At 56.8% G+C, this 27,540-nt stretch overlaps 3 protein-coding genes across 3 annotated transcripts; all 3 read right to left on the minus strand.

The window, feature by feature from the left end:
- Positions 1-4,302: 4,302 nt before the first annotated feature.
- On the minus strand, positions 4,303-8,982 carry B4GALT7 (beta-1,4-galactosyltransferase 7). The gene is made up of 6 exons (XM_073355059.1): positions 8,827-8,982; positions 7,767-8,120; positions 6,428-6,653; positions 6,024-6,107; positions 5,676-5,780; positions 4,303-5,456 (listed from the first exon to the last, which is right to left on the minus strand). Exons 1-6 carry the CDS (start codon positions 8,874-8,876, stop codon positions 5,301-5,303), a joined length of 975 nt encoding a protein of 324 aa, XP_073211160.1. The 5' UTR covers positions 8,877-8,982; the 3' UTR covers positions 4,303-5,300.
- Positions 8,983-9,217: 235 nt separating this feature from the next.
- TMED9 (transmembrane p24 trafficking protein 9) lies at positions 9,218-16,082 on the minus strand. The gene is made up of 5 exons (XM_073355061.1): positions 15,592-16,082; positions 14,102-14,202; positions 11,302-11,427; positions 11,053-11,199; positions 9,218-10,838 (listed from the first exon to the last, which is right to left on the minus strand). The coding sequence occupies exons 1-5, from the start codon at positions 15,734-15,736 to the stop codon at positions 10,689-10,691; spliced, it is 669 nt and encodes a 222-aa protein (XP_073211162.1). The 5' UTR covers positions 15,737-16,082; the 3' UTR covers positions 9,218-10,688.
- A 92-nt stretch (positions 16,083-16,174) lies between these two features.
- On the minus strand, positions 16,175-27,016 carry LMAN2 (lectin, mannose binding 2). Its single transcript, XM_073355060.1, has 8 exons — positions 26,792-27,016; positions 24,996-25,114; positions 24,650-24,767; positions 20,374-20,453; positions 18,411-18,572; positions 17,299-17,413; positions 16,836-16,955; positions 16,175-16,425 (listed from the first exon to the last, which is right to left on the minus strand). The coding sequence occupies exons 1-8, from the start codon at positions 26,979-26,981 to the stop codon at positions 16,265-16,267; spliced, it is 1,065 nt and encodes a 354-aa protein (XP_073211161.1). The 5' UTR covers positions 26,982-27,016; the 3' UTR covers positions 16,175-16,264.
- Positions 27,017-27,540: the final 524 nt, after the last annotated feature.

Consider the following 27,540-nt stretch of genomic DNA (forward strand, 5'->3'; position numbering starts at 1 on the left):
CCTCCATGGTTCATGGCGTTGTCTGGCGCAGATGGTTCAGGCTGCAATCCAGACGTGGCAGACCTGACAAGGTGCGAGGGCAGCTGCAGCTCGACCTCCAGTTCATGCAGATCCTGTCTCCTGGCAGCGAGCCAGTATTCAGCACCCAAGGACCACAGTCCCTCTTCACTAAGTTCTGCAGCAGCATGAAAGCATGAAGGGCAGAAGAAACAAGGTTTATCATGAGGCCCAATCACGTTCCTTGTCTTCGGTACGTGGCATCTCTCTGGCCAGCCAGGAGTTTCACTCCCCTCATCTTGGGCCTCTGAGCATGGCTGTTGTTAGCACCACGTTGCTTACCCGGAGGTAGCAGGTGGGCTCCTTGGGGAGTTAAACAGCTCACCTCAGTGTCGGGGGCAGAATCTCAGCCTGGGGGACAGGAGCAATAGGCATTTTATCCTGGAACGTGTCTCTGGAGACTTTGACCTATGGAGTCTGGCAAGTGGCTGTGGAGAAGAACAGAACTCCCTGCCTCCCTCTCAACTGCGGGCACATCTCCTTGCAATCCTGGAGGCTACCGAGCTTCCAAGGGTGACCCTGGCTGCCCCATGAGCTTCTCAGAGAAAGCAATTTAGCAGCACGATTTGAAGTGGGCACTGAAATTATGGAGCCAGGAGGTGAGAGGGGTCTGGGGGATAGTGCCCAGCCTGCCAGGATTGCACACAGCCATTGGACAAGGGCATGGTGGCCATAGAAGCTTAGGATCATGTGGCCCCAGGGACACAGCAGTGCTAAGAGTATTCCTCAAGGAACAGGCATAGGGAGACAAAGCTCACGGCATCTGACTCTGCTGTGCTGACCCGGTTTGTTCCCTCTGGGCAGACCAATGATGAGGACTCCTCTTCCTCCTCCAGCATACCCATTGAACCGGATCTATCAGCACTGATGGCCGGGGCAGCACTGTGGGCCTCACACATGCAACTGGAGGTGAGTAGCTCCGCGGCCGCAGGGAGCAGACAAGGGCTCAGTCTGTTCCCAGTGGATGTGGTCTCTCACCCTCACTGTCGGCTCAATAGGCCCTGAGAAAGGGATTTGGCTATGTCCAGAGCCAGACAACTATGTGAATGGAGAGACCCAATGGCTGTCTGATCTGGCAATGGGGAGACCCCCAAAGAACCTCCCTTTCCCAGATGTAGCAGCTGTAGGAGCAGCCCTCAGGATGGGCCTTTAGCACCGCCAGGCAGGGCCTTCTCATTAGAACCAGCCTTGATCCCTCAGCTCCTTGGGGGATCCCAGGATGCGCCGATGAAAGCCCTGCAGACCTCTGTCCTCCCAACACATGTAGCACAGCCAGCACCGGGAGCTTCCCCTCTGCCAAACAACTTGCCCCCCCACCAAGTCAGAGGGGTTCAGCCCCAGGAACAAGGGGGCCAGTGGACCCCTGCCCTCTGGGAACAGCCCCAAGACAGTTAATTCTGCACAGACCCCAAAACCAACAGCAGAGGGTCAGAATTTGGGTCACTGCCCGATTTTTTCACAGGCAAGTGCCTCTCTGGCATGTCACCAGCCCCCTCGGAGCTCAGAGATTAAATTTGGCCTTGGGAACCGCATAGCTGATGGGACCCTCTAGGTCAGACTCCTGCCCCCATGCTGCCTGTGCTCCCTGCCTTCTGCCCTGAGTGCTTTGGGAGAGCCTGACACGGCTGGCCGAGTGAGCTGGCCGAGGGGATCAGGCAGCTCTGGACTTGGCTCCACAGATGACTTGCTCCTGGGATCCTCAGACCTCAGGGGAAAGTCATAGTAAGTCCCCTCTGTATTATGGTACTGCCTAGAGGCTCATGCTGAGCACCGTACACCCCGAGCACAGCTAGGGCAGGTTCGCACCTGTACAGGGATCTGTCCATGCGATGGGTTCCTACCCTTTCTGTCACACCTCCATGGCTGCATTCATGGACTACTGGGCTGCTTTTCCTTCACTCATTTCCAACCCTTTGTTCCTTGTCTCAGCTCCAGGCACCCACGTAACTAATCCCTCTTCTCCCAAGGGGTTCACCCCCTTGTGAGGTGTGTAGATTTATCCTGCATCCCTCCCCCATTGCTATGCCAAGATGGGCATCCAGCTCTGGGAATTGGTCTCTCCAGCACCCCCTTCTTGGCGCTGCCTCTAGTCATAGGTGTCTTTGGTAACGTGGTACCCAGATACCTCAATGATGGGCACAGTATAATGACACAGAGGGAAAGGAGCACAGCATTCCAGGTACAGTCCCAGCCCTATTACAGGCTTTCCCTCCCCCCCATCCAGTGCTTCTGCACGTGCAGCTCCAAAACACAGTGACCAGCTCGAGTCTCTTTCCCCTCTCTCCTCCCAGACACACGCCCAATGTAACTCCTGTGTTCTCTCCTCTCCAGCAGCTCCTGCTCTGATGGCTCCCTCCCCGTGCACTAAGCTGCAGTTAAGGACCTACCTCTCCAAAGAGAGGGCCTACCAGGCCCCCTCTGCCGCAGCTAAGCACCCAGCTTCCTCCCACAGCCAGCCTGACCAGTGGGTCGCCCTGCAGCAGCACCCTAAGAAATCCCAGCTGCTGGAGGAGGGGAACACAGAGCCATTGGGCAACTCCCCCAAGACACCTCAGGCCACTTGCCCACCCCTACGTGGGACACAGGAGGATGGCAGCTCCCCACAGAGGTCACAAACCCTACACGCCTTCACAATGAGCCTTTCCCACCCTACACAGCTGCGCCCAGAGGTGCCAGCTACAGTTGCTCAGAGGCTGCCACGTCTGCTTGAGATGCTTTGGCTTGAGACTCAAGCCCTGACCCGAGTGCTGTGGCTTCCCTCCGTTCCCACTCCTGGGAGCTTTACAAATTCATACTATTTGGAGCAGGAAGTGCTGGCAAGACTGGTGATTCCATAGTGCATGAGATACCCCCACCCAAAGCTCTACCAATCAGTCACCCCAGCCCTCAGCACTGATGGCATGGACCCAGGCAGGAGACTTTCTGCCCAGCCAGAGCTAGAGGTGACCCTCTGAGCCCTTAACTCCCTCCTGAACCCAGAGCTTTCCCCTCTATCCAACCCAGACCGGCGTATCCCACCACCCCACCCCACCATCACCTGTCCCATGATGGTTATGCATTCCTCAGGGTGGAGCTAAGCACTTCGCCCCTTGAGCTCTCCTCCCCCACGTGCCCCAACCCAGGGAGGGAACCCCGCCCTCTCACAGCAACTACCCCCAGTGCCAGTTCAGATGCGCAGAAAAAACCTTTTGAGTTTGCCATGAAGCGACAGGTCCGTCCTGTTCCCTGGGGCTGCTCCCTCATGCTCCTGCAGGGGATTGCAGGAGGGCAGCAGATCCCTGCTTTAGGGGGTATTACCAGGGGCCAGTCCAGCTTGTGGGGGCCTAGCCCATGGGCTGAGCCTTGTAGTCCCACCCCCACCCCCACCATGTGCAGCCCCCCACTCTGAGCAGAACATGGCCCTTCTCTAAGAGCTGATATCAGGCCCTGAGCTAAGTGGGCTTTTCCACCAAAGCAGAGCCTGGCAGGAGGGTGGGCAGGCCCCATAGCTGGTCCAAGACCTCCAGCTGCAAGGTTGCTGTTGCATTCAGCATTGTGTGATGCACCCAGCAGGACACTGTCATGCCTGGCCTGATTGCTGCATGGAAGGACGGAGTGAAACCCTCCTGCGGGCTGGAAGAGCTAGCTTTGCTTCCTCCCCCCATCTCATAACAATGAAAACAGGTTGGGGGTGAGAGGTTTAGACCCAGCAGAAGAAGCCACCTTCTGCGGCACTGAGCCTCCAGAGGCTGCAGGAGTGGAGCCCAGCAGTCCTGGCTCTACAAGCCATGGGCCTGGCAGTTATAGGGCTGCAGGTCCTTGGGCTAGCAGAACCCAGCCTATGGAGCAGCTGCTGTTGGCTGCAGCTGGAGGGGCTGGCCAACCTCTTGGTCCAAGAAGGAGGCTCAGTTCAGAGATTCCAAGGTCAGGAGGGACCTTAGTGATCGTCTAGTCCACCCTACTGTATAGCACGGGCCAGAGACCTATCCCCAAACCATTCCTGGAGCAGAGCTGTTAGAAAAACATCCAACTGGGATTTAAAAATGGTCAGTGGTGGAGAGTCCCCCAGGGCCCCGGAGAAGTTGTTCCTGTGGTTAATTACACACAAACACCCCCCTCTGGTCCTTCTCTAACCAGAAACATCCACTAGCCTGTGCTGTTCCCTGGGGTAGGCATCTCAGAACCTTGCCCCCTGCAGTACAGGAAGCCCCGTCTCTAGATGCTGGGGAGGAGCCCTGGGCTGGATTCTTGCACAGACACCATCCATAGTTTCACTGGCTTTAATGCCACCACTGCTGTGCATTAGCAGCCGTTACATTCCAGGGGAACACACAGTACAGGATTTCCTAACCAGAGCTGGGAGAGGGCAGGGCCCAGGCTCGGTCCCTTCAGGGCCCGGGGGCACTAGAGGCCCAGGCACCAGATACTCACTCAAGTCCCATGGAGAAGGCTGGGGTATGGTCTGTACTGTGGGAAGTGGCAGTGGCATGGCTGTGCTCTGGGGGATGCAGCAGGTGAGCAGTGACATGCTCACTAGCTGGGGTTCAGCAGAAACATGACCTTACGCCACAGAAAGCAGGGGTGGGCAGCAGGCCCTAGAAGCCGCATGAAGGGGAATGGGAAGTTCTGGGCAGTATTGTAGCCAATACGTCCCGTTCTCTGCTGAAATCCCAGCCCGTGTTAATGGGGTTCTGGGCCCCAGGGCCCCACTGCATCAACCAAACCTTTCTTGTGAGCCTCCTGCGTGACTGCCTGATGGCTGCAGTTCCAGTGTGCCTGCCAGGGAGCTGGGGCACTGTCAGACACTCACAGCCCAGTTTCCATCTCTGCTTCCTCTTGGAATCACAGAGCAGTAGGGGAGCGAGGAGCAGGGATGGTGCCCGCCTGAGGCTGGCATATGGGCACTGGTATGGAAAGCAAGGCGTGGCTAGGTGCATCGACCTCACATGGTCCTGATGCGTCTTTATTGTCCCCTTGGAGTACGGAGGCGGCTCTGCCATGGCCAGCGCAAGGAGGGAGCGGCCTTCCTGCCGTGATGCCAGCACCTGTGCTGGGGGCCGCAGTGTCTTGGTCTCAGTTCTCCCCTCCCAGCTGTACTGACCGAGGAGCTGGGCTGGCTCCTCAGCCCTCTTCCAGCCTGTCGCCTCCATGCCCCAGCCCTCGCGCTCAGCTGCTGCAGTGAACCTGCCCTGCACCGAATGGCCCCGCTGCGGTCCCTGAGTATCTCAGCACAGCAGGCATGACTGGAGCCTCAGGCAGGCTGCTCAGCTGAATGTGCACCAGGGGGTCTTGCTGGCATCACAGTCCAGCAGGATATTGAGGACAGTGCAGGGAGCTCCAGCCACACTCAGCGCCGTCCGGGACTCGATCTGATACCTCACATTGTTCAGCCCCCCATCCCGATCCACCTTGAACTGCTCCTGAGGAAGACAACACGGCATTCAGTTCACACACAGCAGAAAGGACAGTGCATAGAGCCAGCAGGGACAGGGCTAGAGCAACAAGCTGGGCTGGCTCAGACCCATGCAGCCGCATGCAGGTCACAAAGAGACACCATTTCCCTGGGTGCCCCTTCTCCCCTCCCCTCCAGTGCAGAGGTCAGAAGGGCCCCTGCCCCGCCCCAAGGGAGCAGCTCACACCTGCTTCTGGGTAGCAATGCGCTTCTGATCTCGCTTCCTCCAGGTTGGGTCATGCAGGTGCTGGAAGGTCTTGTATCCAGTCTTTATTCCCGAGGGGCGGAAAAGCTGGGGGGGAGAGCAGAGCATGCATTAGTCACTGGAGCCCCTGCCCTAAGCCAGGTGCCCAGGCCCAAAGCTTCCTGCACCCCATCACCTCCTCCCCTGGGCTCAGCAGGACCTGCGGGAGGCTAGGCAGAGGGGCCAGCAGGGAGCTAGGCTGTCCTCTCCCTGGCACTGGCAAAGATCCTGGTGGCCATGCCTGGGGAACAGGGTGTTTTCTCTGGCCAGGAGCCTGGAGAGGATCCCTACCTGGAGGCCAGCTCCTTTGATCCGGCGATAGAACTCATCATCCTCTCGCCCCCAGCCCCAGAAGCGGTTGGACATCCCATTGCACTGAAATGAGAGTGTGTCACAGGGGTAGAAGCTTGTGATGTCCCCCTCCCTCAGCATCTGCCTGATGCACAAACCCAGCCTAACCTCTGCAGCCAGGCAGGAGAGCAGCCCCATGGGGGAGAGCCACGGCCAGAGCACAGGGAACCACAGACAGAGCCCAACCAGCTCAGCCCATGAGCCCCCATTCCTAACACACCCTGTAGCTCCCTCCCTTTCATGTCGCCCCTTTCATATTTCCAGGGTGGAGAAAAGTGATCCGTGAACAAGCAATCCTCCCCCAAACAGACGAGGACGTCACCCCACTGTGCGCCGGGACTTACCATCTCATAGTGCTGCTTGGTGAGCAGGAGGATGCCGCCCACGTAGGTTTTGTAGTGGTACAGTGGGTGCAGCTCTGGGGATGCCACATGGAAGGGCCCTGCCTCCGGGAAGCCGTAGTCCAGCGCCTCGTTGCGGGGCAGGAGGTCGACGTCATGCATGGCAATGTAATCAGTGTCATTGCCGCTCTCCAGGAAGCCGACGTTGATCAGAGATGCTCTGTTAAACCTGCTCAAGACACCAGGAAAATCTTGTCCCAGCACCAGGAGCATCAGGCCTTCCGTAGACGCAGCAGCAGCAGGACGCTCAGTCATCCTCCAGACAGGCTTAGTCACCGTTACATCATTACCCAGCCCACCCTATGCACCAGCAGTCTCTCCTGGCTTCACAGCTGGGATCTCAGGCCCCAGGTGCTGCAACTCAACACTGAAACTACACCCATGCAGGGGGGTCAGTAGCACCTGGCCACTATGGCTAGTAAGGGGCTAAAGCAACTAACAGTCAGTGCCTGTTCTAAGGGAAGCCCTTTGGGAAAGTGGGCTGGAGACTGGAGAGATGTTCAGCAAGGAGATGACATGTAAGAGACAAAGCATTGGTGTGGCTGGCATGTTGTAAGGGCCACCTGGAGGACAGGCAAAGCCAACATGGTGTGGCCAGCAGGGAGGGGCTAAACACTGGTACCACCATCCAGGTAAAGTGGGCTCTTGGAAGGGATGACCCAGATGGGTGGGCATACGGGGGAGTATTAAGGCTGTTCTGAGGACACTAGCGAATATTGCATCTTGTAGCTTTCCCCTGGCCCTCAGAGCTCCAGCCTCACAGCGCTCATAGTCAGGAAGAAAGTCTAGAAGCCTACAGTTAAATCTTCCTCTCCTGCTCAGGTCTGGCCCTGGGAAAGGAGGATGGAGAAGGAAATTAACCCTTTACCTTTCTACAGGCTCTTCCACACAGACTATCATAACCCTTCACCGTCTACAAAACTGGGCCCACCTCCAGGCTCAGAGTAGCTGAAATTCCAGCTGCTCACACCCCAGCTCTCCCCAGTCCCCACATGCTCAGACCAGCAAAGAGAAAAGAAATGGTCCTCACTAAGCCCTGAAGATCAAAATTCCCCCATCCGAGGAGAGTGTGATCCCCATTTTATAGCTGAGAAATCTGGGATATGGGTGCAAAGTGAGTTGCTCGGGGTCACAGAGCGAGTCTAGAACCCTCCGTAGTACAAACAATGCCCTGGGGAAGGGGCTGCTCCAAGCCTGGTACCTTGGGCCTCCAAAGTGCTCTGGCAGCACAGGGATAGAACCTGGGGCAGAGCTTAGCTCCGTGGGTGGCAAAGGACCATACCTGTAATGATCCACCTGGTTGAGCACGAAGATGTGGTGGCGGATCCTCTTCCTGCTGAGGAAGTGATGCATGTGGGGCACGAAAGCCAACAGCTCCTCGAAGCGTTCCCGGAATGGGATCAGCAGCGCCAGGCGGTGGGGGCCCCACGACAGGTCCTCAGCCCATGGGGCCCAGGACTCCGGGGGGCAGGGCTTCAGGGGGTCGGGGGCAGCTGCCCCGCGGCCCCGACGGGCCACGTCGCCCGAGCAGCTGAGCTGCAGCCACAGCAGTGAGGCAAAGCCCAGAAGTAGCGTGACAAAGAAGAGCTGGAAGACGGAGCACTTCTGTGGCAGGAGGGCCAGCAGCCGGTGGGACCTGGGGCAAGGGGGAGTCAGGGCCCCGGCCCAGAGTGCGCTGCCCCCCGCCGCTCTCAGACCTCCTCCCAGCCCCCCAGAGTCCGACCCGTCCTACTCCTCCACCCACAGACCCCCCCCGCCGCCCTGTCCCGCTCTCCTCAACCCCCTCCCTGCCCCGATCCCCCCCCCCAGACCCCATCCCGCTCTCCCTGCCCCAATCCCCCCAACCCCCCACAGACCCCATCCTGCTCTCCCCAACCCCCTCCCTGCCCCCCCAGACCCCGTCCCGCTCTCCTGAACCCCCTCCCTGCCCCGATCCCCCCCACAGACCCCCTCCCTGCCCCCCACGCAGACCCCGTCCCGCTCTCCTCAACCCCCTCCCTGCCCCGATCCCCCCCACAGACCCCCTCCCTGCCCCCCCATGCAGACCCCGTCCCGCTCTCCCCAACCCCCTCCCTGCGCCGATCCCCCCCACAGGCCCCGTCCCGGTCTCCCTGCCCCGATCCCCTCCCTACCCCCCCACCGACCCCGCCCCGCTCTCCCCCACCCCCTCCCTGCCCCCCCCAGACCCCGTCCCGCTCTCCCCAACCCCCTCCCTGCGCCGATCCCCCCCACAGGCCCCGTCCCGGTCTCCCTGCCCCGATCCCCTCCCTACCCCCCCACCGACCCCGCCCCGCTCTCCCCCACCCCCTCCCTGCCCCCCAGAGACCCCGCCCCGCTCTCACCCGGCTCCCTCCCGGCCATACACCGCCGGCTTCCTGCGGGACGGGAACATGCTCCCGGGCGGCGCCTCCCGGCTCCCTCCCCCGGGCCCGGGGCTGCCCGGACACGCTGGCTCAGGCACCAGGTCCGGCGCCGAGCGGGGTCCCCCGGCAACACGGCCCGGCCCCGCCGTTCCGCCTCCAGGGGGCTCCAGGCGGCGCGACCTGCCGCCACGTCAGCGGCCCGGGCCGGGCGTGCCCCGGGAGGGCCACGTGCCGTTACAGGAACCCGAGAGAAGGGCTGCCCGCCGCCACCCCCCACACGGGGCGGCTTGCCAGGCCCGAGCAGAAAGACTTCCCTCTCCCTTTTCCACCGAGCAGGCTCAGAAAGCAAGAAGCTGGGGACACACACAAGCCCGTCCTCAGAGCGCTCTTTATTAAGAATCCATGATACAAGACAAAGTACTCAAAAGTCAGTAAGCAAGTGACCCAACACCCCCTTTGCCTCCCCGCTGTACAGAGAAAGGATGCACCAACCCGTCTACTTCACTGCTGCACACGCACCAGGCTGGGACCAGGGATGCCCCGCAGCCCCTGGAAGGGGAGAGCTGGCTGCAGCGCTGCGGAACAGGAAGCTGAGTATGACCCCTCACCATTCCCCTAGGAGCAGCAGAGAATGGTGCTAAGGAGCACACTTACACCACCTAGAAAAGGAATGACTGCTGAAGGGGGAAGATAGGACAGCTTTGCCTTGTGTGCCCAGATCCCTGCTAGCAAAATAGGAAAACAAATACTACACTAAAATACGCAGCCATCCCTGCACAGAAACTTGTGGGGTTCTAATCCCACAGTCCTCCTATTCCACAGTGATCAGCACCTTGGAAATACACAACGCTGTTGCCTCAGCCCCAAGGCAGCTAGTTCCAACCCCTGTACAGTCCCTTCACATTACGCATTTTACACAGATTAATACACACTCAGTGCTGGGACAGACCAGGAGCCTCAGGGTGGCGTGGTAGTGCAGAGCCCCCCGTGCCATCACAATCAGTTCTGTCCTCTCTGGGGTGATCCAATGGCACCATAGAGCAGCCAGTTCAGGACACAGTCATGCAGATTTCAGCACCTGGCTGAAGGTTCTGTGTACAAGGGAGCTTTTGCTCAAACTTCTGCCTCCCTTTATACCAGCTTCTTGGCTGGAAGAAAATACTTGTGGTTCTAGTCGAAGGGATGAGGATTCCAGCCTTCTTGGAAAGGGGAGCACAGCTCATTGTAGGGGGTGAGCCTTGGGACAGGAGGAAATCCACAGGCAGACAGACAGACAGACTCCACCTACATTCCCAGAGAGTTCAAATGCCACTCAGAGGAAGGAAGGCCCAGACTTCCTGGAGAAGGTTAGTGTACCTCAGAGGAATCCATGCAGGATAAACACTCTACCCCTTATTCCCAGGAAAGACGGTCCAGTAGTTAGGGTGCTAGCCTGAGACTTGGATTCAAGTTCCTGCTCTGCCAGAAACTTTATGCAGAACCTGAGGCAAGTAACTTAGTCTGTGGGGCTCAGTTCCCATCTGTAACATGACAATAGCAGCCATGCCTGCCTCCCAGGGGTGCTGAGGATAAATGTATTAAAGACTCTGAGGCTCTCAGATAGTACACCAATGAGGCCACGTAAGCACCACAGATTGAATGCAAGTGACTGAATCGCCATAACAAACCAATACAAGGAAATCCCACCCAAACTAGAAGTGAGGGAAGTGGTGGAGGCAGGTGACACTTAGCCCAGTCAGCTGGACAGTTGGGGGAAGGTGGGCGTGACCAGTCCAAGCTGCTGAAACTCAGATATTTGGCTCTGTTAAGAGAGGGCTGTTTGCTTATGCTGTGTGCCCTCTTTATACCAGTTTCTTGGCTTCAAAGAAACTCTTGAGGTGCCTCATCTGCCATACACCAATGGCAACGAGAATGAGGGTCTGGACAATGGACCACCAGAGAACCCGCTGGTTGGTGCTCTCACTGGTCTGGCGGAACCGCTCCTCTCGCCACTGCAGCAAGGAAACAACAACAGGTCAGAGAATCAGAGATCCTCCCAGGCCCCAGAGGTCAGTGGCTTCTCATGGCCCTCAGAACTCTCTAATAGTCACTGTCCAGCTGGGTAGGCCCCCCTCCCAGGAACCTCCTTCCCCAACCATTAACACAGCCCCCGCTGCATCTCCCATGTAGAGCGCTGGGCTGGCCCAGCTGTTTCAGGTTCCTCACCCGCTGGTAGTTCTGCTCCTTCTGGATTTGCTCCACCTGTTCAATGAGCTGCCGCACCCGGAGCTGCAGCTCACTCAGCTTGTCCTTGGCAGCAATCTCAGCATAGTCATTTGCATGTTCCCCCACCTGGATATCCAGATGTACTCTCTGCAGCAAGACAAGAGAACACAATCAGGCGTTCTGCCCCAGCACAATGCTACATGGACTGGGCCACCCCTCCCCTCTCTGTCCCGCATGGGCCCCCCTTACCAGCATACCCCCTGCAAAGAGGGAGAATTTGGTGGAGTTAGAATGCAGGCAGATCTGATGCTCTCCAGGAGTGTGCGAGGTGAAGGTGAATCTGCCCTCAGAGCCGTACTGCCTCGACAAGATGACCTGGAAGAGAAGGACAGGGCAGTAATGGCAGGCTCCAGAGTACAACCAATCCAGGAGAATTTGAATGCAGTACGTCTGTGGGTCTGACAGCAGGGTGCATCAAGCTTTCTGGCAGAACACTTGGTACTACAGCTAAAGGGTCTGTCTGCCCAAAGCAAATTGTTTAGTGGTGAGATCTAGGTAGCAAGGCAGATTTACAGGGGCTAGAGACCGTCTTTAAATCCCCTGTGCTATCTGCCCAGGTGACAGTTAAAGCATCATATCGGGCCAAGAGCACAGGGCCAGATCAGCATTTCAGTTAGTTGCTCTCCTGAGATTCCATTCTACTGAACCTTAGAATCTGTTCATTAGCAATTTCAAAACAAGCGGGGCTCCAACCAAATGCACTGGGGAGGAGGAAATGGGAACTGCCAGATAAGGAAGGTTGGTCCTAGATGGAGCTCTATGTTCAGGACCAGACCATCAACAAGTCTACGATCTTAGATCATGGAGTTTAACTAGACTGGGCAGGGATGGTGGCCCTAGCCTCTGTTTACCAGAAGCTGGGAAATGGGCGACAGGGGATGGATCACTTGATGATTACCTGTTCTGTTCATTCCCTCTGAAGGACCTGGTATTGGCCACTGTCGGAAGACAGGATACTGGGCTAGATGGACCTTTGGTCTGACCCAGTATGGCTGTTCTTATGACTGGAAGTGAGTGGGCACTATGTACCACAGGGGTCAGCAGTCACTGCACTGATTAGAGCAGCTGACTCTGCAGAGAAGCAGCTAAAAATGAGATTTTTCTAATTTCATAGTTCAAACTGAAAAGGCGTACTTGTGGCACCTTAGAGACTAATCAATTTATTTGAGCATAAGCTTTCGTGAGCTACAGCTCACTTCATCAGATGCATAAAGTGGAAAATACAGTGAGGAGATTTATATACACACAGACCATGAAAAAATGGGTGTTTATCATACACATTGTAAGGAGAGTGATCACTTAAGATGAGCTATTACCAGCAGGAGAGTGGGGTGGGGGGAGAGAAAACCTTTTGAAGTGATAATCAAGGTGGGCCATTTGCAGCACATTTCCAGGAGTTAACAAGAACATCGGAGGAACAGTGGGGGGAGGGAGGGAGAGGGGTGAACAAGGGGAAATAGTTTTACTTTGTATAATGACTCAACCACTCCCAGTCTCTATTCAAGCCTAAAGTTAATTTTATGAATGTTGTAATTCTTGACATCTGATGTGTGTCCATTTATTCTTTTACGTAGAGACTGTCCAGTTTGATGAATGTACGTGGCAGAGGGGCATTGCTGGCACATGATGGCATATATCACATTGGTAGATGTGCAGGTGAACGATCCTCTGATAGTGTGGCTGATGTGATTAGGCCCTATGATGGTGTCCCCTGAATAGATATGTGGGCACAGTTAGGAACGGGCTTTGTTGCAAGGATAGGTTCCTGGGTTAGTGGTTCTGTTGTGTGGTATGTGGTTACTGGTGAGTAATCGCTTCAGGTTGGGGGGCTGTCTGTAGGCAAGGACTGGCCTGTCTCCCAAGATCTGTGAGAGTGATGGGTCATCTTTCAGGATAGGTTGTAGATCCTCGATAATACGTTGGAGATGTTTTAGTTGGGGGCTGAAGGTGATGGCTAGTGGCGTTCTGTTATTTTCTTTGTTGGGCCTGTCCTGTAGTAGGTGACTTCTGGGTACTTTTCTGGCTCTGTCAATCTGTTTCTTCACTTCAGCAGGTGGGTATTGTAGTTGTAAGAATGCTTGATAGAGATCTTGTAGGTGTTTGTCTCTGCCTGAGAGGTTGGAGCAAATGCGGTTGTATCGTAGAGCTTGGCTGTAGACAATGGATCGTGTGGTGTGGTCTGGGTGAAAGCTGGAGGCATGTAGATAGGAATAGCGGTCAGGAGGTTTCCGGTATAGGGTGGTGTTTATGTGACCATTGCTTATTGGAACTGTATGTCCAGGAAGTGGATCTCTTGTGTGGACTGGTCCAGGCTGAGGCTGATGATGGGATGGAAATTGTTGAAATCATGGTGGAATTCCTCAAGGGCTTCTTTTCTAGATTCAACATCATGTTGCTAAAAACCTCTCAGAACCAGACAGCAATAGAAAATCACGCAGATAGACCTAAAACCACAGCTTGCCCACGTGCCGCAAAGACAGCCAAGGCAGAATCACTAGTATCTATGGTGATTTCAAACCAGGGAAATGTCGTGTCTCGAGTCAACAGGATACATGGACAAAGCCTTAATGGTCTGGGTGTGGCACCTGTCCAGGGAGGTTCTGGAATCTCCATCACTGAAGATTTTTAAGAGCAGGTTACACAAACACCTGTCGGGGTGGTCTAGAATAATACGAAGTCCTGCCAGGAATGCAGGGGACTGGTCTAGATGACCTCTCAAAGTCCTTTCCACTCCTATGGTTGCTCTGTTTCATAGAATCAAAAGTTAGAGCCTAGGTAAGACAATTCAGTGGAACTGCAAGCAGATGCAGAAGGGGTGCCCTTCACCATGGGCACTGGCTCTGGGCTGCTCAGTCCCATTACCGTGATGCTGTAGCTTTTGGGCCCCATGGGATGGGTAGGAGAGCATATTCAGGTTGGGGAACCAGAGCACCTATTCTGATCCTGGGCTGAAAGTACCACCAGTATGTTCTCTCCCCAACCCAGGTACCTTATCATCAGGGTCCTTCACCTCCACGAACATGCCAAGCCCAGGTGTGGCAGGCATGTAATCCTCCCGTTGCTTATCATATAGCTGGGTACGGTAATTCCCTGCAGGGGAAGGCAACACTAGGAGAACCACCCTGGTCAAACACATAGCCCCCAGCACCATGCCCATGTACCCGCCCCTCCCCCTGAACTTTCCTCCTATTCCCCACTACAGAGTCCCCAGTAGTCTCCCCGCAGCACTTATCTCCATACCCCCTGCCCCCGCGGCACCTAACCCCATGCTGTCCCCTCCCTCCTCCGCCCCCCTCCCCGGCACCTAACCCCATGCTGTCCCTCTCCCGCCATGGCACCTCCCCCCCATGCTGTCCCTCCCCCGCCATGGCACCTCCCCCCTCCCCCCCAGCACCTAACCCCATGCTGTCCCTCCCCCGCCATGGCACCTCCCCCCATGCTGTCCCTCCCCCGCCATGGCACCTACCCCCTCCCCCCCCCGCCAAGGCACCTAACCCCATGCTGTCCCTCCCCCGCCATGGCACCTAACCCCCCCCCGCACCTAACCACATGCTGTCCCTCCCCCCCCCCCGCACAGGCACCTTCCCCCTCCCCCCCCGCACCTAACCCCATGCTGTCCCTCCCCCGCCATGGCACCTAACCCCCCCCCCGCCCCTAACCACATGCTGTCCCTCCCCCCCCCCCGCCAAGGCACCTAACCCCTCCCCCCCGGCACCTAACCCCATGCTGTCCCTCCCCCGCCATGGCACCTAACCCCCCCCCCGCCCCTAACCACATGCTGTCCCTCCCCCCCCCCCGCCAAGGCACCTAACCCCTCCCCCCCGGCACCTAACCCCATGCTGTCCCTCCCCCGCCATGTCACCTCCCCCCCCCCCCCGCACCTAACCACATGCTGTCCCCTCCCCCCCCGCCAAGGCACCTAACCCCATGCTGTCCCTCCCCCGCCATGGCACCTACCCCCTCCCCCCCCGCCATGGCACCTAACCCCCCCCCCCGCACCTAACCACATGCTGTCCCCCCTCCCCCCCCGCCAAGGCACCTAACCCCATGCTGTCCCTCCCCCGCCATGGCACCTACCCCCTCCCCCCCCGCCAAGGCACCTAACCCCCCCCCCCGCACCTAACCACATGCTGTCCCCCCTCCCCCCCCGCCAAGGCACCTAACCCCATGCTGTCCCTCCCCCGCCATGTCACCTCCCCCCCCCGCACCTAACCACATGCTGTCCCCTCCCCCCCCCGCCAAGGCACCTAACCCCATGCTGTCCCTCCCCCGCCATGGCACCTACCCCCTCCCCCCCCGCCATGGCACCTAACCCCCCCCCCGCACCTAACCCCATGCTGTCCCCTCCCCCCCCCCGCCAAGGCACCTAACCCCATGCTGTCCCTCCCCCGCCATGGCACCTCCCCCCTCCCCCCCCGCCAAGGCACCTAACCCCATGCTGTCCCCCCCCCGCTCGCCCCGGCGGTGCGCCCCCCGCACCTATCACCATGGTCTCGTCCGGGATCTCCTCAATGAAGCAGCGGCGCTCCGTCTCGCCCAGGTGGAAGTAGAGGCCGAAACCGCGGGACACGGCGCCAGCGAGCAGCAGCAGGCCCAGGCCCACCAGTCCGCCGGGAGCCGCCATCTTGCCCGCCGAACGCCACGTCAGGCCGCGCGCAGCTCACGGGACGGGACTACAACTCCCGGCGGCCCCTGCGCACTCAGCGCCGCGTCCCGCCGAACGCCACGTCATGCCGCGCGCAGCTCACGGGACGGGACTACAACTCCCGGCGGCCCCGCGCGGCGCGAGCCCGGCAACAGGCCTGGCGGGGCCCCCGGCCAGGCTCGGCTGGCAGCGGACTTTCACCCCCCTCCCGGGCCGCTCTGGGGGCGGCACCGGCCAGCACGGCACGAGCCAAGGGCAGGCCGGAGCCGCGGGGGGCGGGGGAGAACCCGCCCCGCAGACACGCGCTGTGCCCCACCCTCGGAGCCGGGGCAGGGCTGGGCTCGCTCACCCCTGCCTGCTTGTTCGACACACGCTGCCTTGGAGGAGCTAAGGCAGAAACAAGATACCAGAACGCCGTTATTTCTCCAAAAACAGCTTTTTAGAAACCAGAGTTTTGTACAATCCCCCATAGAAAAGATCCCGGCCGGGGCCGGGCCAGCTCCTTCACTAGTAAAAACGCTTGTTCCGCTCCTGCCGCCTCTGGAAGACCACGGCCCCCACCACCGCACACACAATGATGCCCAGCAGGGCGCAGAGCAGCAGCAGGAACACCTTCCAGCCAGTCAGGGGCCCACTTCGGAAATTCCCTGTCGGGTCATCCACGTTGTCTGTGGACAGGAAAGAACAAGGCTTAGAGCAGAGAGATTCACCTCCACCAAGTCTCCTATTCCACCTTGAGCTTGGGATCTCCCATAGTTAACGAACGGGCTAATGCTGATCTGCCAAATCCCCCTCCCAAGAGGGTGGCTTTTGGACAAGTCAATGTCACATGTCTACCGTTACTGTGTTAAGAGCAGGCAGGGAGATCCCATTGCGCAGGCTGGGGTAGAAAAATCCCTGTACACCCCCAAGCTGTATGTGAGAAATGCCCTCCCACCAGGGATGCTATGCAGTGTTGGATCTCACACTGCTTGTGGCCGAGGGCCCAGCATTGGTCTATTTAGGTCAGCGCTCAGCAGGCCTGAAGGAATGACACAGGAAGCATCTATCATGGGTCTCCAGAGCCCAGAAGATTCACCTTTTGGTGACTTAAGGAGGCTGACACTGGGCTCAATCTTTGTCCAGTCGATGTTCTCTTCCTCTGGTGGATGCTGTACCATCAGCTGAAATAGCTTCATTGAGATGATGTCATGATTGTCTAGGAAACAAGCATCAATTAGATGATGGCACAGCCCTTTCTGAACTGCATGCCCTCAAAGAGACATGAAAAGATTCCTCTCGTGCTCTGCCATGTCCTGGTCTCCCTCAGGCCCACCCTCCCTGACTCAGAGACCTGGCTTCCACTGGGGAGGCTTTCCCCCACTGCCTAACCAAAGAGCCTGCTCTCTTTCCAAGGCTGCTTGTCTCCTCTCCTGCACAGTTAAGAACTCCAAGTGCTCAGCCTGCTGCAAGAAAGCACTGGAAAGCCATTCCACCCACAGCACCATGCCCCAGAGCTGGCTTGGGCTGAGAACATATTCCAGTTCAAAAGGTGCTCTCACCAGACAGGTCCCCTGTGCCAGCAGAAGCCCCAAAGAAGTAGCCAGTGGGCAGTCGGACTCCTGCAATGTCAATGCAGTTCTTCCACTCATTCTTGTCCTCCACATCAGTCATCACCTGCCAGGAAAAGGCAATGTCCGTTCAGGGCGTAGAACCAAGGGCGTCAGAGCCTTCTGAAGCCAGAAGCAGGAGTGGGGCCAGGGAGCCCACCTCACCTCCCACCCAGGGCCAAAAGCAGCCCCCTGCCCTGGCTCCATGTCCGGCCCATCGTAAGCGTCGGTGGGGGGTTTGTATTGGCTCCTCACAGCCACCTGTGTGGCTCTCCCTGACCCAGCTCCAGCAGGGGCCTTAGAGCTGCAGCCCAGCCATAAAGGCAGCGCAGGCAGTTGTGGGGAGGCATGGCACGGATCCTCCACCTGCCGGTGGTGTCAGGTGTCCACCGACAGCAGCCCCTGGCCTGTGTCCCGGCCCCCCAGGGCAGACAGAAGGTCCAGGCTGCAGCTCCCCTCAGCGGCCTGTGCGGCTCTTAGCATGGCCGGGCTGTGGCTCTGAGGCCTGCCCCACCCAGCCAGGTCAGGGGGAGACATGAGCAGCTGTGGTGAGCCGGCCCAGAGTCATGGACCATCTACTTCCAGTGGGCTGGGAGCCCGGGGGACAGGCCAAGAGCTGCTGTCAGCCCCCCACCCCATGCAGGCAGGTGGAGGGTCCACATGCATGGCTCCCACAACTGCCCGGGCTCCCCTCCCCGGCTGGACTCCACAGTAGCCTGGTGGTGGGTCCTGGGGGAGGGGGTTGGGAAGAGGAGGGGAAGGGGGTGGGTCTGCCCCAGCAAAAGTCTACTTTGAAAAAGTGGGAGAGCCTTGGCCCCTTCTGTTCTAGCACCACAGTGCAGAGCCCTGCCCAGCCCAGCCTCACCCTCTCTAGAGCCACAGTGGCAAGAGGGCAGGTTGGCTGATCCAGGTGTTGGGAGGACAGCCCTTTCTCAGCATATCACCCCTTGGCCTTGGCAGTGCTGCCATTCCCACCACTATCCTTCCCAGCACAAACTCAACTGCACGGCTCAGAGAGCCTACAACAGGCATGAAGCTCAGCGCCATCTCCGAACACATCTCACCGTCAGCCGGCCCCTGGAGTAACGAACTGCCAGGAAAGTGTCATGGTTCTGATTTCGAAGATCAGCCGTGCAGCCAGCTAGCTCTGTCCAGCGCCCATCCTTACTGTGATCATAGGCCAGGGAGCCGTTATTCACCATGGCAGAGATGTATGGGAACACACGCTGTAGGTGCGGAGAAGGAGAACATTACTCTAAGCCTTCTACAGGCCAGGAGAGATCTGCATTTGGGACAGATGTGTCCCACAAGCCTGAGCCTCCACCTAACAGGGCCCGTGTGCATACCCCATAGGACTAGGCACCTAACTGGGGCACAGACCTACCATCCCCTATGGCACTGAAGCTATGGCTTTGCCTAAAGGGGCCTAATGAAGAAGAGCAGTAAATAAGTCAAAGGTTCTTTTCTAGGTTGACGTCAGGATGTATTTTGTTGAGGGAAACAGATACAGAGAGATCCTTCTAACCAGTCCTTAGGCCATTCATTTCCCAAGTGTCTCAGTTGGAGCACACAAAATGATCAGACGAGCACAGAATTAGGAAGGCTCCAAGCAAGGGAGCAGTTCTTTCTGCCTGCCCATCCTGAGCACAGACAAGGACCTGCTCCATCAGGTTTGTAGTGAGAAATAAACATCCCTCCTAGCATTTTCCTCCTCCCTAACATGCTTCTGACCCCTTCGATACAGGATGGGCCACCTCAGATCTTGATTATTTTTATTACTTGGATTCCAGTAGCACCTAGGAGACCAGGATCACACTGTACTAGACACTGTACAAGCACAGTTCCAAAGAGTTTACAACTGAAGTATAAAACAAGAGACATCAGATGGTCATAGACAAATGTGGAAGTACAAGCAAACAAGACAATACTGGTTGGCATAAAAGGCAGCGGTCTCTGCACACTAGTGGCTTAACCATTGTCAAGCTTTTTTTTTTGCAGTCATCACAGAAAAGGAGAGCCTTTGGGAGAATACTGAAGGAGCTTTGCGTATGCTCAGGAAAAGCTCCTCCCAAATATGAGGGGCAGCATGGGAGAAAGCACAAAGGTGTTCATTTGAAAATGTAGACAAACGAGCAGTGGAAGTGGGCATCATGAATCACTCAGATGTGAGCATCCAAAGATCATTAGTGGAGGACAGGTAGTGGGGAGAGGGCCTTGAAAGTGAAGAGCCTTGAAAGTGAAGACAAGGGCCTTGAAAGTGAAGACAAGCAGCTTGTGTTTGATGAGACAGAGAAGATGGAGCCAGTGGATCTTGTTAGATGACAGTTACCATGGCAGCCAGAAGATGTAACAAGACTTGCACACACATGGGAGAAAGGAGGAGAATCAACAACAAAGATACACCCCCTGTTGAGCACGTTTTGGATGGCTTTCTGCCAAGCTGAGCTGTGGTCTTAAGAGTTAGTACAGGAACGATTAGACAAAAGTTTTCCTTTTACTATTCTTTTCCATCGTGTGTGTTTGCAACCAAGGGCAGGACTAATCTGGCAGGATTAACCTATGATCTAACAATGGACATTTACTAAATCATCATAAGGGCTGAAAGCTCCCTAAGAAACCTGGACGAAGTGGGGGAACTCAGGGCAGATTTTCTTTGATCTGCAATTTTAAGTTTTTCCTTTATGTATTTAGTAAGTGGCGCGAGGGTCGTGTTTCTTCCTTGCATCTCTCCCCTAGGTCAGCGGGAATCAGAGACCCTGAAAATAGGTTCTTTCTAGCTAGGAAATCTGGCGTGTGCTAGTGACTCAACATGTCCTTACCCTCCCCTTTTTCCTACTACATACATCTCTTCCTTTCCCTTCCACTGCAGGAAGTACAGTCAGGCTAGCCACAGCCCCTTGCCCCCACAACAGGTGATGTGCTAAGACCACATAGCAAGAAAAGACACCTCCTTGGTGCTAGTCACAATGAGCCCTGTCCATGCTGCCAGGAGCCCGAGACCTCCCCAGGCTTCCTGTCACCACTTACCTCTGTTGCTTCATCATTGGGGTATGTGTCCAGGAAAATGGCCAAGCCATGGAAATTATCCTTGCTACCAAAGACAGGGCCTAGAGAAGCAAAGCAGCACAAGGTTAATAGTGCTCTGACAAAGGGGCTACGCAGATCTTCAAATCACACCTACCCCTCATGATACACAAGGCAGATTTACTTTTCCAACTCAACAAGAGATGGAGGAGAAAGGGCACTAAGGACCCTCCAACTCTGCATTGCAGTGACCAGTCTCTGGTGAACGTCTCACCCCATTGTTAGCCAACGTGTGTTATACACATTACTTTTACCACTATCTATGAAGTGCATGTTATGAATACTCTGTGTATAAGTGTTGGCTATTTATGCCAACTGACCTGTACTATTTTTCCCAACAATGCTGTTCACTCTTATTCACTGGTATATTGCACAATACCTTTGAACAGGACAACTCAGCATTTGACTTAAGTGGATAGGAATATTGTCAAAGGCAAAATCCATTAATATTCTGCCTTGGTATGAGCTGGGCAGCTAACTTCATGGATCAATACCTGGAATGTTAATGTCCAAAACAAAGATAAAATAAAGGTACAGAACAATAAGTTCAGGAACTGGTACAAATTGGTGGGTTGAATCTTAGGTATCTCATAAAATGCTTTGTTACTTGTCAGCAACTGTTCTCTACGTAGAAGTGGTTTTGGGGGCGTATCCCTGAAGCGCACATTCTGTGTAAGGTGAACATGCTACAAGACAAGAATTGCTTCCCAAAAGGAGGGAAATGTTTACTTTTCGTACTGTAATGCTTGGTCTTTAGAAAATAAATTTGGTTAAGTTTATTATTTGGGCTCTTGAACATTTTTAAGAGCAATCAGCAAGTGTAGTCAAACATTTGGCTACGCTTTTAATGAACAGACTAAGGCAGCTATCAAATCCGCCAGCTGGGTTTTATGAAATGCTCCCACACAGAAAAATCACATCTTTCAAGCTGCTTCTACCCAAGCAACGTGAATAAGTAGTCTTTAATTCATTGTTACAAATAACTTCTATAGAGAAAAGCGCTATTGGAGATCTTAGGTGCTAGAGACTAGTAAGACTGATACCAACAAGAAGCAGCGAAAGCCACGTGTTATACAACAGGGACAAACCAGCCCAGCTTTTGTCAGGGTAAGTCATGAAGTGAGGCATGGCTCAGAGCTCAGAACCCTAGCTTGCCATAGACAGCAAATAGAGGCGAATCTTGACACACACTTTGGAGTTAGGTTTCAGAGTGGTAGCCGTGTTTGTCTGTACCAGCAAAAACAATGGAGGAGTCCTTGTGGCACCTCAGAGACTAACAAAATTATTTGGGCATAAGCTTTCGTGGGCTAGAACCCACTTAATCGGATGCATGGAGTGGAAGATACAGGAGCAGGTATAAATACATGAAAGGACAGGAGTTCCCTTACCAAGTGTGAGGTCAGTCTAACGACAAGTTACTTAACAGCAGGATACCAAGAGAAGAAAAATAACTTTTGAAGTGGTAATGAGAGTGGCCCATTTCAGACAGTTGACAAGAAGGTATGAGTAACAGTAGGGGGAAATTAGTATTGGGGAAAATTAGGTTTAGGTTTGGTAATGACTCAACCACTCCCAGTCTTTATTCAGGCCTAATCTGATGGTGTCCAGTTTGCAGATGAATTCCAGTTTTGCAGTTTCACATTGGAGTCTGTTTTGGAAGTTTTTCTGTTGAAGAATTGCCTCTTTTAGGTCTGTTATTGAGTGACCAGAGAGTGCTCCTAATGCTTTTTGAATGTTGCGATTCCTGATGTCAGATGTGTGTCCATTTATTCTTTTGTGTAGAGACTGTCCAGTTTGGCCAATGTACATGGCAGAGGGGCATTGCTGGCACATGATGGCATATATTACATTGGTAGGTGTGCAGGTGAATGAGCCTCTTATGGTGTGGCTGATGTGATTAGGTCCTATGATGGTGTCCCCTGAATAGATGTGTACAGAGTTGGCAATGGCTTTGTTGCAAGGATAGGTTCCTGGGTTAGTGTTTTTGTTGTGTGGTTGCTGGTGAGTATTTGCTTCAGGTTGGGGGCTTGTCTCCCAAGATCTGTGAGAGTGAGGGATTGTCCTTCGGGATAGGTTGTAGATCTTTGATGATGCTCTGGAGAGGTTTTAGTTCGGGGCTGAAGGTGACTGCTAGTTACTTTCTTTGTTGGCCCTGTCCTGGAGTAGATGACTTCTGGATATTCTTCTGGCTCTGTCAATCTGTTTCTTCACTTCAGCAGGTGGGGTATTATAGTTTTAAGAACACTTGATAGAGATATTGTAGGTGTTTGTCTCTGTCTGAGGGGTTGGAGCAAATGTGGTTGTATCTTAGAGCTTGGATGTAGACAATGGATCGTGTGATGTGGTCTGGATGAAAGCTGGAGGCATGTAGGTAAGTATACCAGTCAGTAGGTTTCCGGTATAGGGTGGTGTTTACGTGGCCATCACTTATTAGCACTGTAGTGTCCAGGAAGTGGATCTCTTGTGTGGACTGGTCCAGGCTGAGGTTGATGGTGGGATGGAAATTGTTGAAATCATGGTGGAATTCCTCAAGGGCTTCTTTTTCATGGGTCCAGATGATGAAGATGTCATCAATATAGTGTAAGCAGAGTAGGGACATTAGGGGACGAGAGCTGAGGAAGCGTTGTTTTAAGTCAGCCATAAAAATGTTGGCATACTATGGGGCCATGCGGGTACCCATAGCAGTGCTGCTGACTTGAAGTTATACATTGTCCCCAAATGTGAAATAGTTGTAGGTGAGGACAAAGTCAAAGTTCAGCCACCAGGTTTGCCGTGACATTATCAGGGATACTGTTCCTGACGGCTTGTAGTCCATCTTTGTGTGGAATGCTGGTGTAGAGGGCTTCTACATCCATAGTGGCCAGGATGGCATTTTCTGGAAGATCACCAATGGACTGTAGTTTCCTCAGGAAGTCAGTGGTGTCTTGAAGATAGCTAGGAGTGCTGGTAGCGCAGGGTCTGAGGAGAGAGTCTACATAGCCAGACAATCCTGCTGTCAGGGTGCCAATGCCCAAGATGATGGGGCGTCCAGGATTTCCAGGTTTATGGATCTTGGGTAGCAGATAGAATACCCCTGATTGTGGTTCTAGGGATGTGTCTGTGCAGATTTGTTCCTGTGCTTTTTCAGGGAGTTTCTTGAGCAAATGGTGGAGTTTCTTTTGGTAATCCTCAGTGGGATCAGAGGGCAATGGCCAGTAGACTGTGGTGTTAGAGAGCTGCCTAGTAGCCTCTTCTTCATATTCCGACCTATTCATGATGACAACAGCACCTCCTTTGTCAGCCTTTTTGATTATGAAGTCAGAGTTGTTCCTGAGGCTGTGGATGGCGTTGTGCTCTGCACAGCTGAGGTTATGGGGCAAGTGATGCTGCTTTTCCACAATTTCAGCCCGTGCACGTCGGTGAAAGCACTCTATGTGGAAGTCCAGTCTGTTTTCTCGACCTTCAGGAGGAGTCCACGCAGAATCCTTCTTTTTGTAGTGTTGGTGGGAAGGTTTCTGTGGATTAGTGTGCTGTTCAGAGGTGTGCTGGAAATATTCCTTGAGTCAGAGATGCCGAAAGTAGGATTCCAGGTCACCGCAGAACTGGATCATGTATCTGTATCTGAAATGGGCCACTCCCATTACCACTTCAAAAGTTATTTTTCCTCCCTTGGTATCCTGCTGCTAAGTGAATTGTCTCATTAGACTGACCCCTCATTTGGTAAGGAAACTCCTGTCCTTTCACGTATTTATACCTGCTCCTGTATCTTCCACTCCATTCATCTGAAGAATTGGGTTCTAGCCCACGAATGCTTATGCCCAGATAATTTTGTTAGTCTCTAAGGTGCCACAAGGACTCCTCGTTGTTTTTACTTTGGAGTTAGCTTCCCAGACCTGAGGAAGGGCTGTGTGTAGCTTGAAAGCTTATCTCTCTCACCAACAGCAGTTGGTCCAATACAAGATATTGCCTCACCCACCTTGTCTCTCAGACTTTGGACAGAGATACTCAGCAGAGTGGACTGGCAACCCCCACTCTTTGCACCCTAGAAGGAGACTCAAAAGGGAGCACCTCAGTGCTCTGTGGCACACTAGTTACATTTCCCCTTCCTGAGCCACTGCTGGCAATTACTGAAAGGATGAAATGTAGAATCCATTATGACAGGAAACTTGACCACCCCGCCCCCACAGTGGGAGAGACACCTCTCCCTCTAGGAGTGCATGCACCATCCCCGACTATGTACCTGGCATGAGGCGCTCCTGGGTGTACCACAGGGCAAAGCCATCCCCGTGTAGGTTCTTCTTGCCTGCTCCATGGATCTTAAAGTGGACATGGAGCTCCCAGTCCTTGAGGAAGCAGGGCTGTGAGAAGGAATCACACTCAGTACCATGGATAGCATTTCATGGACACCTCCCCCACCCATGGGGACTCCCAGACAGAACTTCTTAGCCATTGCACCCTCTCTTTCCTTTCAAGGACATCAGCTATAGCCCCCACAGAAGCTGCAGCGTTCACCCTCATTCAGGGCTTGGAACTCCAGCTCCCGAGTTACCCAGATGGAATCCCCTCCATCTCAAGGCTGCACTCACCACACGGTTCCAGATGGAACCCTCTTTGCTGCGTTCATCAGGAGTCAGGCGGACATACTGGCTGGTGAGCATTGTGCTCCCCTGGAAGTCCCAGAGGGGCATTGAACTGGAACCAACCCCTAGAGCAGAGAGAACGGGTACAACAGAGATCACAAGCTAAGCCGAGAGGGAAGGGCTGCAACGGCTCTGGGAGCCGCAGAGAATGACTGTGCTGGGGGCAGGCCAAGCTGGACAAACGCCAGAGAAAGGCCTGTGGGGACTCAATGGGAAGGTGGGGCCAGCGAGCCTCCCAACGTCTCTGCCCTGCTCCCGGAGAAGGAGAAGCAGCCGAAGTGGGGCGGGGCCTGTCGGAGCAGGGCGTCCCCAGCCCCGCTCCCCACAGGCCCCTGCCCCTCACCCTGGTAGGGAAGAAGCGGCCGGGGCAGGACGGGGCCTGTCGGAGCGGGGCGTCCCCAGCCCCGCTCCCCCCAGGCCCCTGCCCCTCACCCTGGTAGGGAAGAAGCGGCCGGAGCGGGGCGGGGCCTGTCAGAGCGGGGCGTCCCCAGCCCCGCTCCCCCCAGGCCCCTGCCCCTCACCCTGGTAGGGAAGAAGCAGCCGGAGCGGGGCGGGGCCTGTCAGAGCGGGGCGTCCCCAGCCCCGCTCCCCCCAGGCCCCTGCCCCTCACCCTGGTAGGGAAGAAGCGGCCAGAGCGGGGCCTGTCAGAGCGGGGCATCCCCAGCCCCGCTCCCCCCAGACCCCTGCCCCTCACCCTGGTAGGGAAGAAGCGGCCGGAGCGGGGCGGGGCCTGTCGGAGCGGGGCGTCCCCAGCCCCGCTCCCCCCAGGCCCCTGCCCCTCACCCTGGTAGGGAAGAAGCGGCCGGAGCGGGGCGGGGCCTGTCAGAGCGGGGCATCCCCAGCCCCGCTCCCCCCAGGCCTCTGCCCCTCACCCTGGTAGGGAAGAAGCGGCCGGAGCGGGGCCTGTCAGAGCGGGGCATCCCCAGCCCCGCTCCCCCCAGACCCCTGCCCCTCACCCTGGTAGGGAAGAAGCGGCCGGAGCGGGGCGGGGCCTGTCAGAGCGGGGCATCCCCAGCCCCGCTCCCCCCAGGCCCCTGCCCCTCACCCTGGTAGGGAAGAAGCAGCCGGAGCGGGGCCTGTCAGAGCGGGGCATCCCCAGCCCCGCTCCCCCCAGACCCCTGCCCCTCACCCTGGTAGGGAAGAAGCGGCCGGAGCGGGGCGGGGCCTGTCGGAGCGGGGCGTCCCCAGCCCCGCTCCCCCCAGGCCCCTGCCCCTCACCCTGGTAGGGAAGAAGCGGCCGGAGCGGGGCGGGGCCTGTCGGAGCGGGGCGTCCCCAGCCCCGCTCCCCCCAGGCCCCTGCCCCTCACCCTGGTAGGGAAGAAGGGGGCGGGGCCTGTCGGAGCAGGGCGTCCCCAGCCCCGCTCCCCCCAGGCCCCTGCCCCTCACCCTGGTAGGGAAGAAGCGGCCGGAGCGGGGCGGGGCCTGTCGGAGCGGGGCGTCCCCAGCCCCGCTCCCCCCAGGCCTCTGCCCCTCACCCTGGTAGGGAAGAAGCGGCCGGAGCGGGGCAGGGCCTGTCGGAGCGGGGCGTCCCCAGCCCCGCTCCCCCCAGGCCCCTGCCCCTCACCCTGGTAGGGAAGAAGCGGCCGGAGCGGGGCGGGGCCTGTCGGAGCGGGGCGTCCCCAGCCCCGCTCCCCCCAGGCCCCTGCCCCTCACCCTGGTAGGGAAGAAGCGGCCGGAGCGGGGCGGGGCCTGTCGGAGCGGGGCGTCCCCAGCCCTGCTCGCCCCAGGCCCCTGCCCCTCACCCTGGTAGGGCTTGGTCAGCGAGTGCTCCCGCTTCAGGTGCTCGTTGTTCCCGTCGGTGAGCTCGGCGGCCCCGCGCCGCAGCCCGGGCGCCAGCAGCAGCAGCGCCCCGCACAAGAGGCCGCGCACGGGGCAGCCTCGGCCCCACCGCCCGCGGCGCGCGCAGCCGCCTCCGCCCGGACCCGCCGCCATCCCGCTCTCCCTGCTTCCGGCCGGAACCGGAACGCACCAGCCGCCCCGGAAACTCCCAGCAAAGGCTGCGCCAGCCCTCCAATTAGAGCCCGGCCGGCCGGGGCTTCCGGGGGAGACCCCGCCCCCACGCAGCGCAGCTAGCGCGAGAGCTCCAAGTCACGCGCGGTATCCATGGCAGCCGAGAGGCGGGGCTAACGAGGCTCATACCGCTCCCAGCATGCACTTGGGACGGTGGGGCGTGAATAGCTTCTCCAGCAGGCTCTCGCCCGGGGGACTACAACTCCCGGCATGCACTTGGGCTGGGCCTGTGGGGCCGCGGCGCCCCTGGCCTGTGGTTTGTCTGCGTCTCTGCGGCGTCGGCTCGGCTCCCGCGCCATTGACCCCGCCCCTCCCCACGGACCGCGCGTGACCCCGCCCCTCCCCACGGACCGCGCGCCGCGCGTGACCCCGCCCCTCCCCCGGCAGCGCCCCGCCCCGCCCCGCCCGGGTCCCCGCGCGCCAATGACTCAGCCGGAGCCGCCGCGGAGCCCAGCCAGCTTTATTGGCGGTGCCGAGAGAG

Source organism: Lepidochelys kempii, chromosome 8, assembly GCF_965140265.1.
Source record: "Lepidochelys kempii isolate rLepKem1 chromosome 8, rLepKem1.hap2, whole genome shotgun sequence".
In the NCBI taxonomy this organism is placed as follows: domain Eukaryota; kingdom Metazoa; phylum Chordata; order Testudines; family Cheloniidae; genus Lepidochelys; species Lepidochelys kempii.

Coding starts and splice junctions, on each gene's coding strand:
- LMAN2 (XM_073355060.1), bottom strand. CDS start 26,981: ATGGCGGCGGGTCCGGGCGGAGGCGGCTGCGCGCGCCGCGGGCGGTGG. Junction 18,573..20,373: donor CCAATGATGAAGCAACAGAG/GTAAGTGGTGAC, acceptor CCGCACCTACAG/CGTGTGTTCCCATACATCTC. Junction 16,426..16,835: donor CCTCCTTAAGTCACCAAAAG/GTGAATCTTCTG, acceptor TCCTGTCCACAG/ACAACGTGGATGACCCGACA.
- TMED9 (XM_073355061.1), bottom strand. CDS start 15,736: ATGGCGGCTCCCGGCGGACTGGTGGGCCTGGGCCTGCTGCTGCTCGCT. Junction 11,428..14,101: donor TGAAGGACCCTGATGATAAG/GTACCTGGGTTG, acceptor CTTCTCTTCCAG/GTCATCTTGTCGAGGCAGTA. Junction 10,839..11,052: donor AGGAGCAGAACTACCAGCGG/GTGAGGAACCTG, acceptor TCCTTGCTGCAG/TGGCGAGAGGAGCGGTTCCG.
- B4GALT7 (XM_073355059.1), bottom strand. CDS start 8,876: ATGTTCCCGTCCCGCAGGAAGCCGGCGGTGTATGGCCGGGAGGGAGCC. Junction 8,121..8,826: donor TATGGCCGGGAGGGAGCCGG/GTGAGAGCGGGG, acceptor CCCTTGCCCCAG/GTCCCACCGGCTGCTGGCCC. Junction 6,108..6,427: donor CCAAGCAGCACTATGAGATG/GTAAGTCCCGGC, acceptor CTCTCATTTCAG/TGCAATGGGATGTCCAACCG.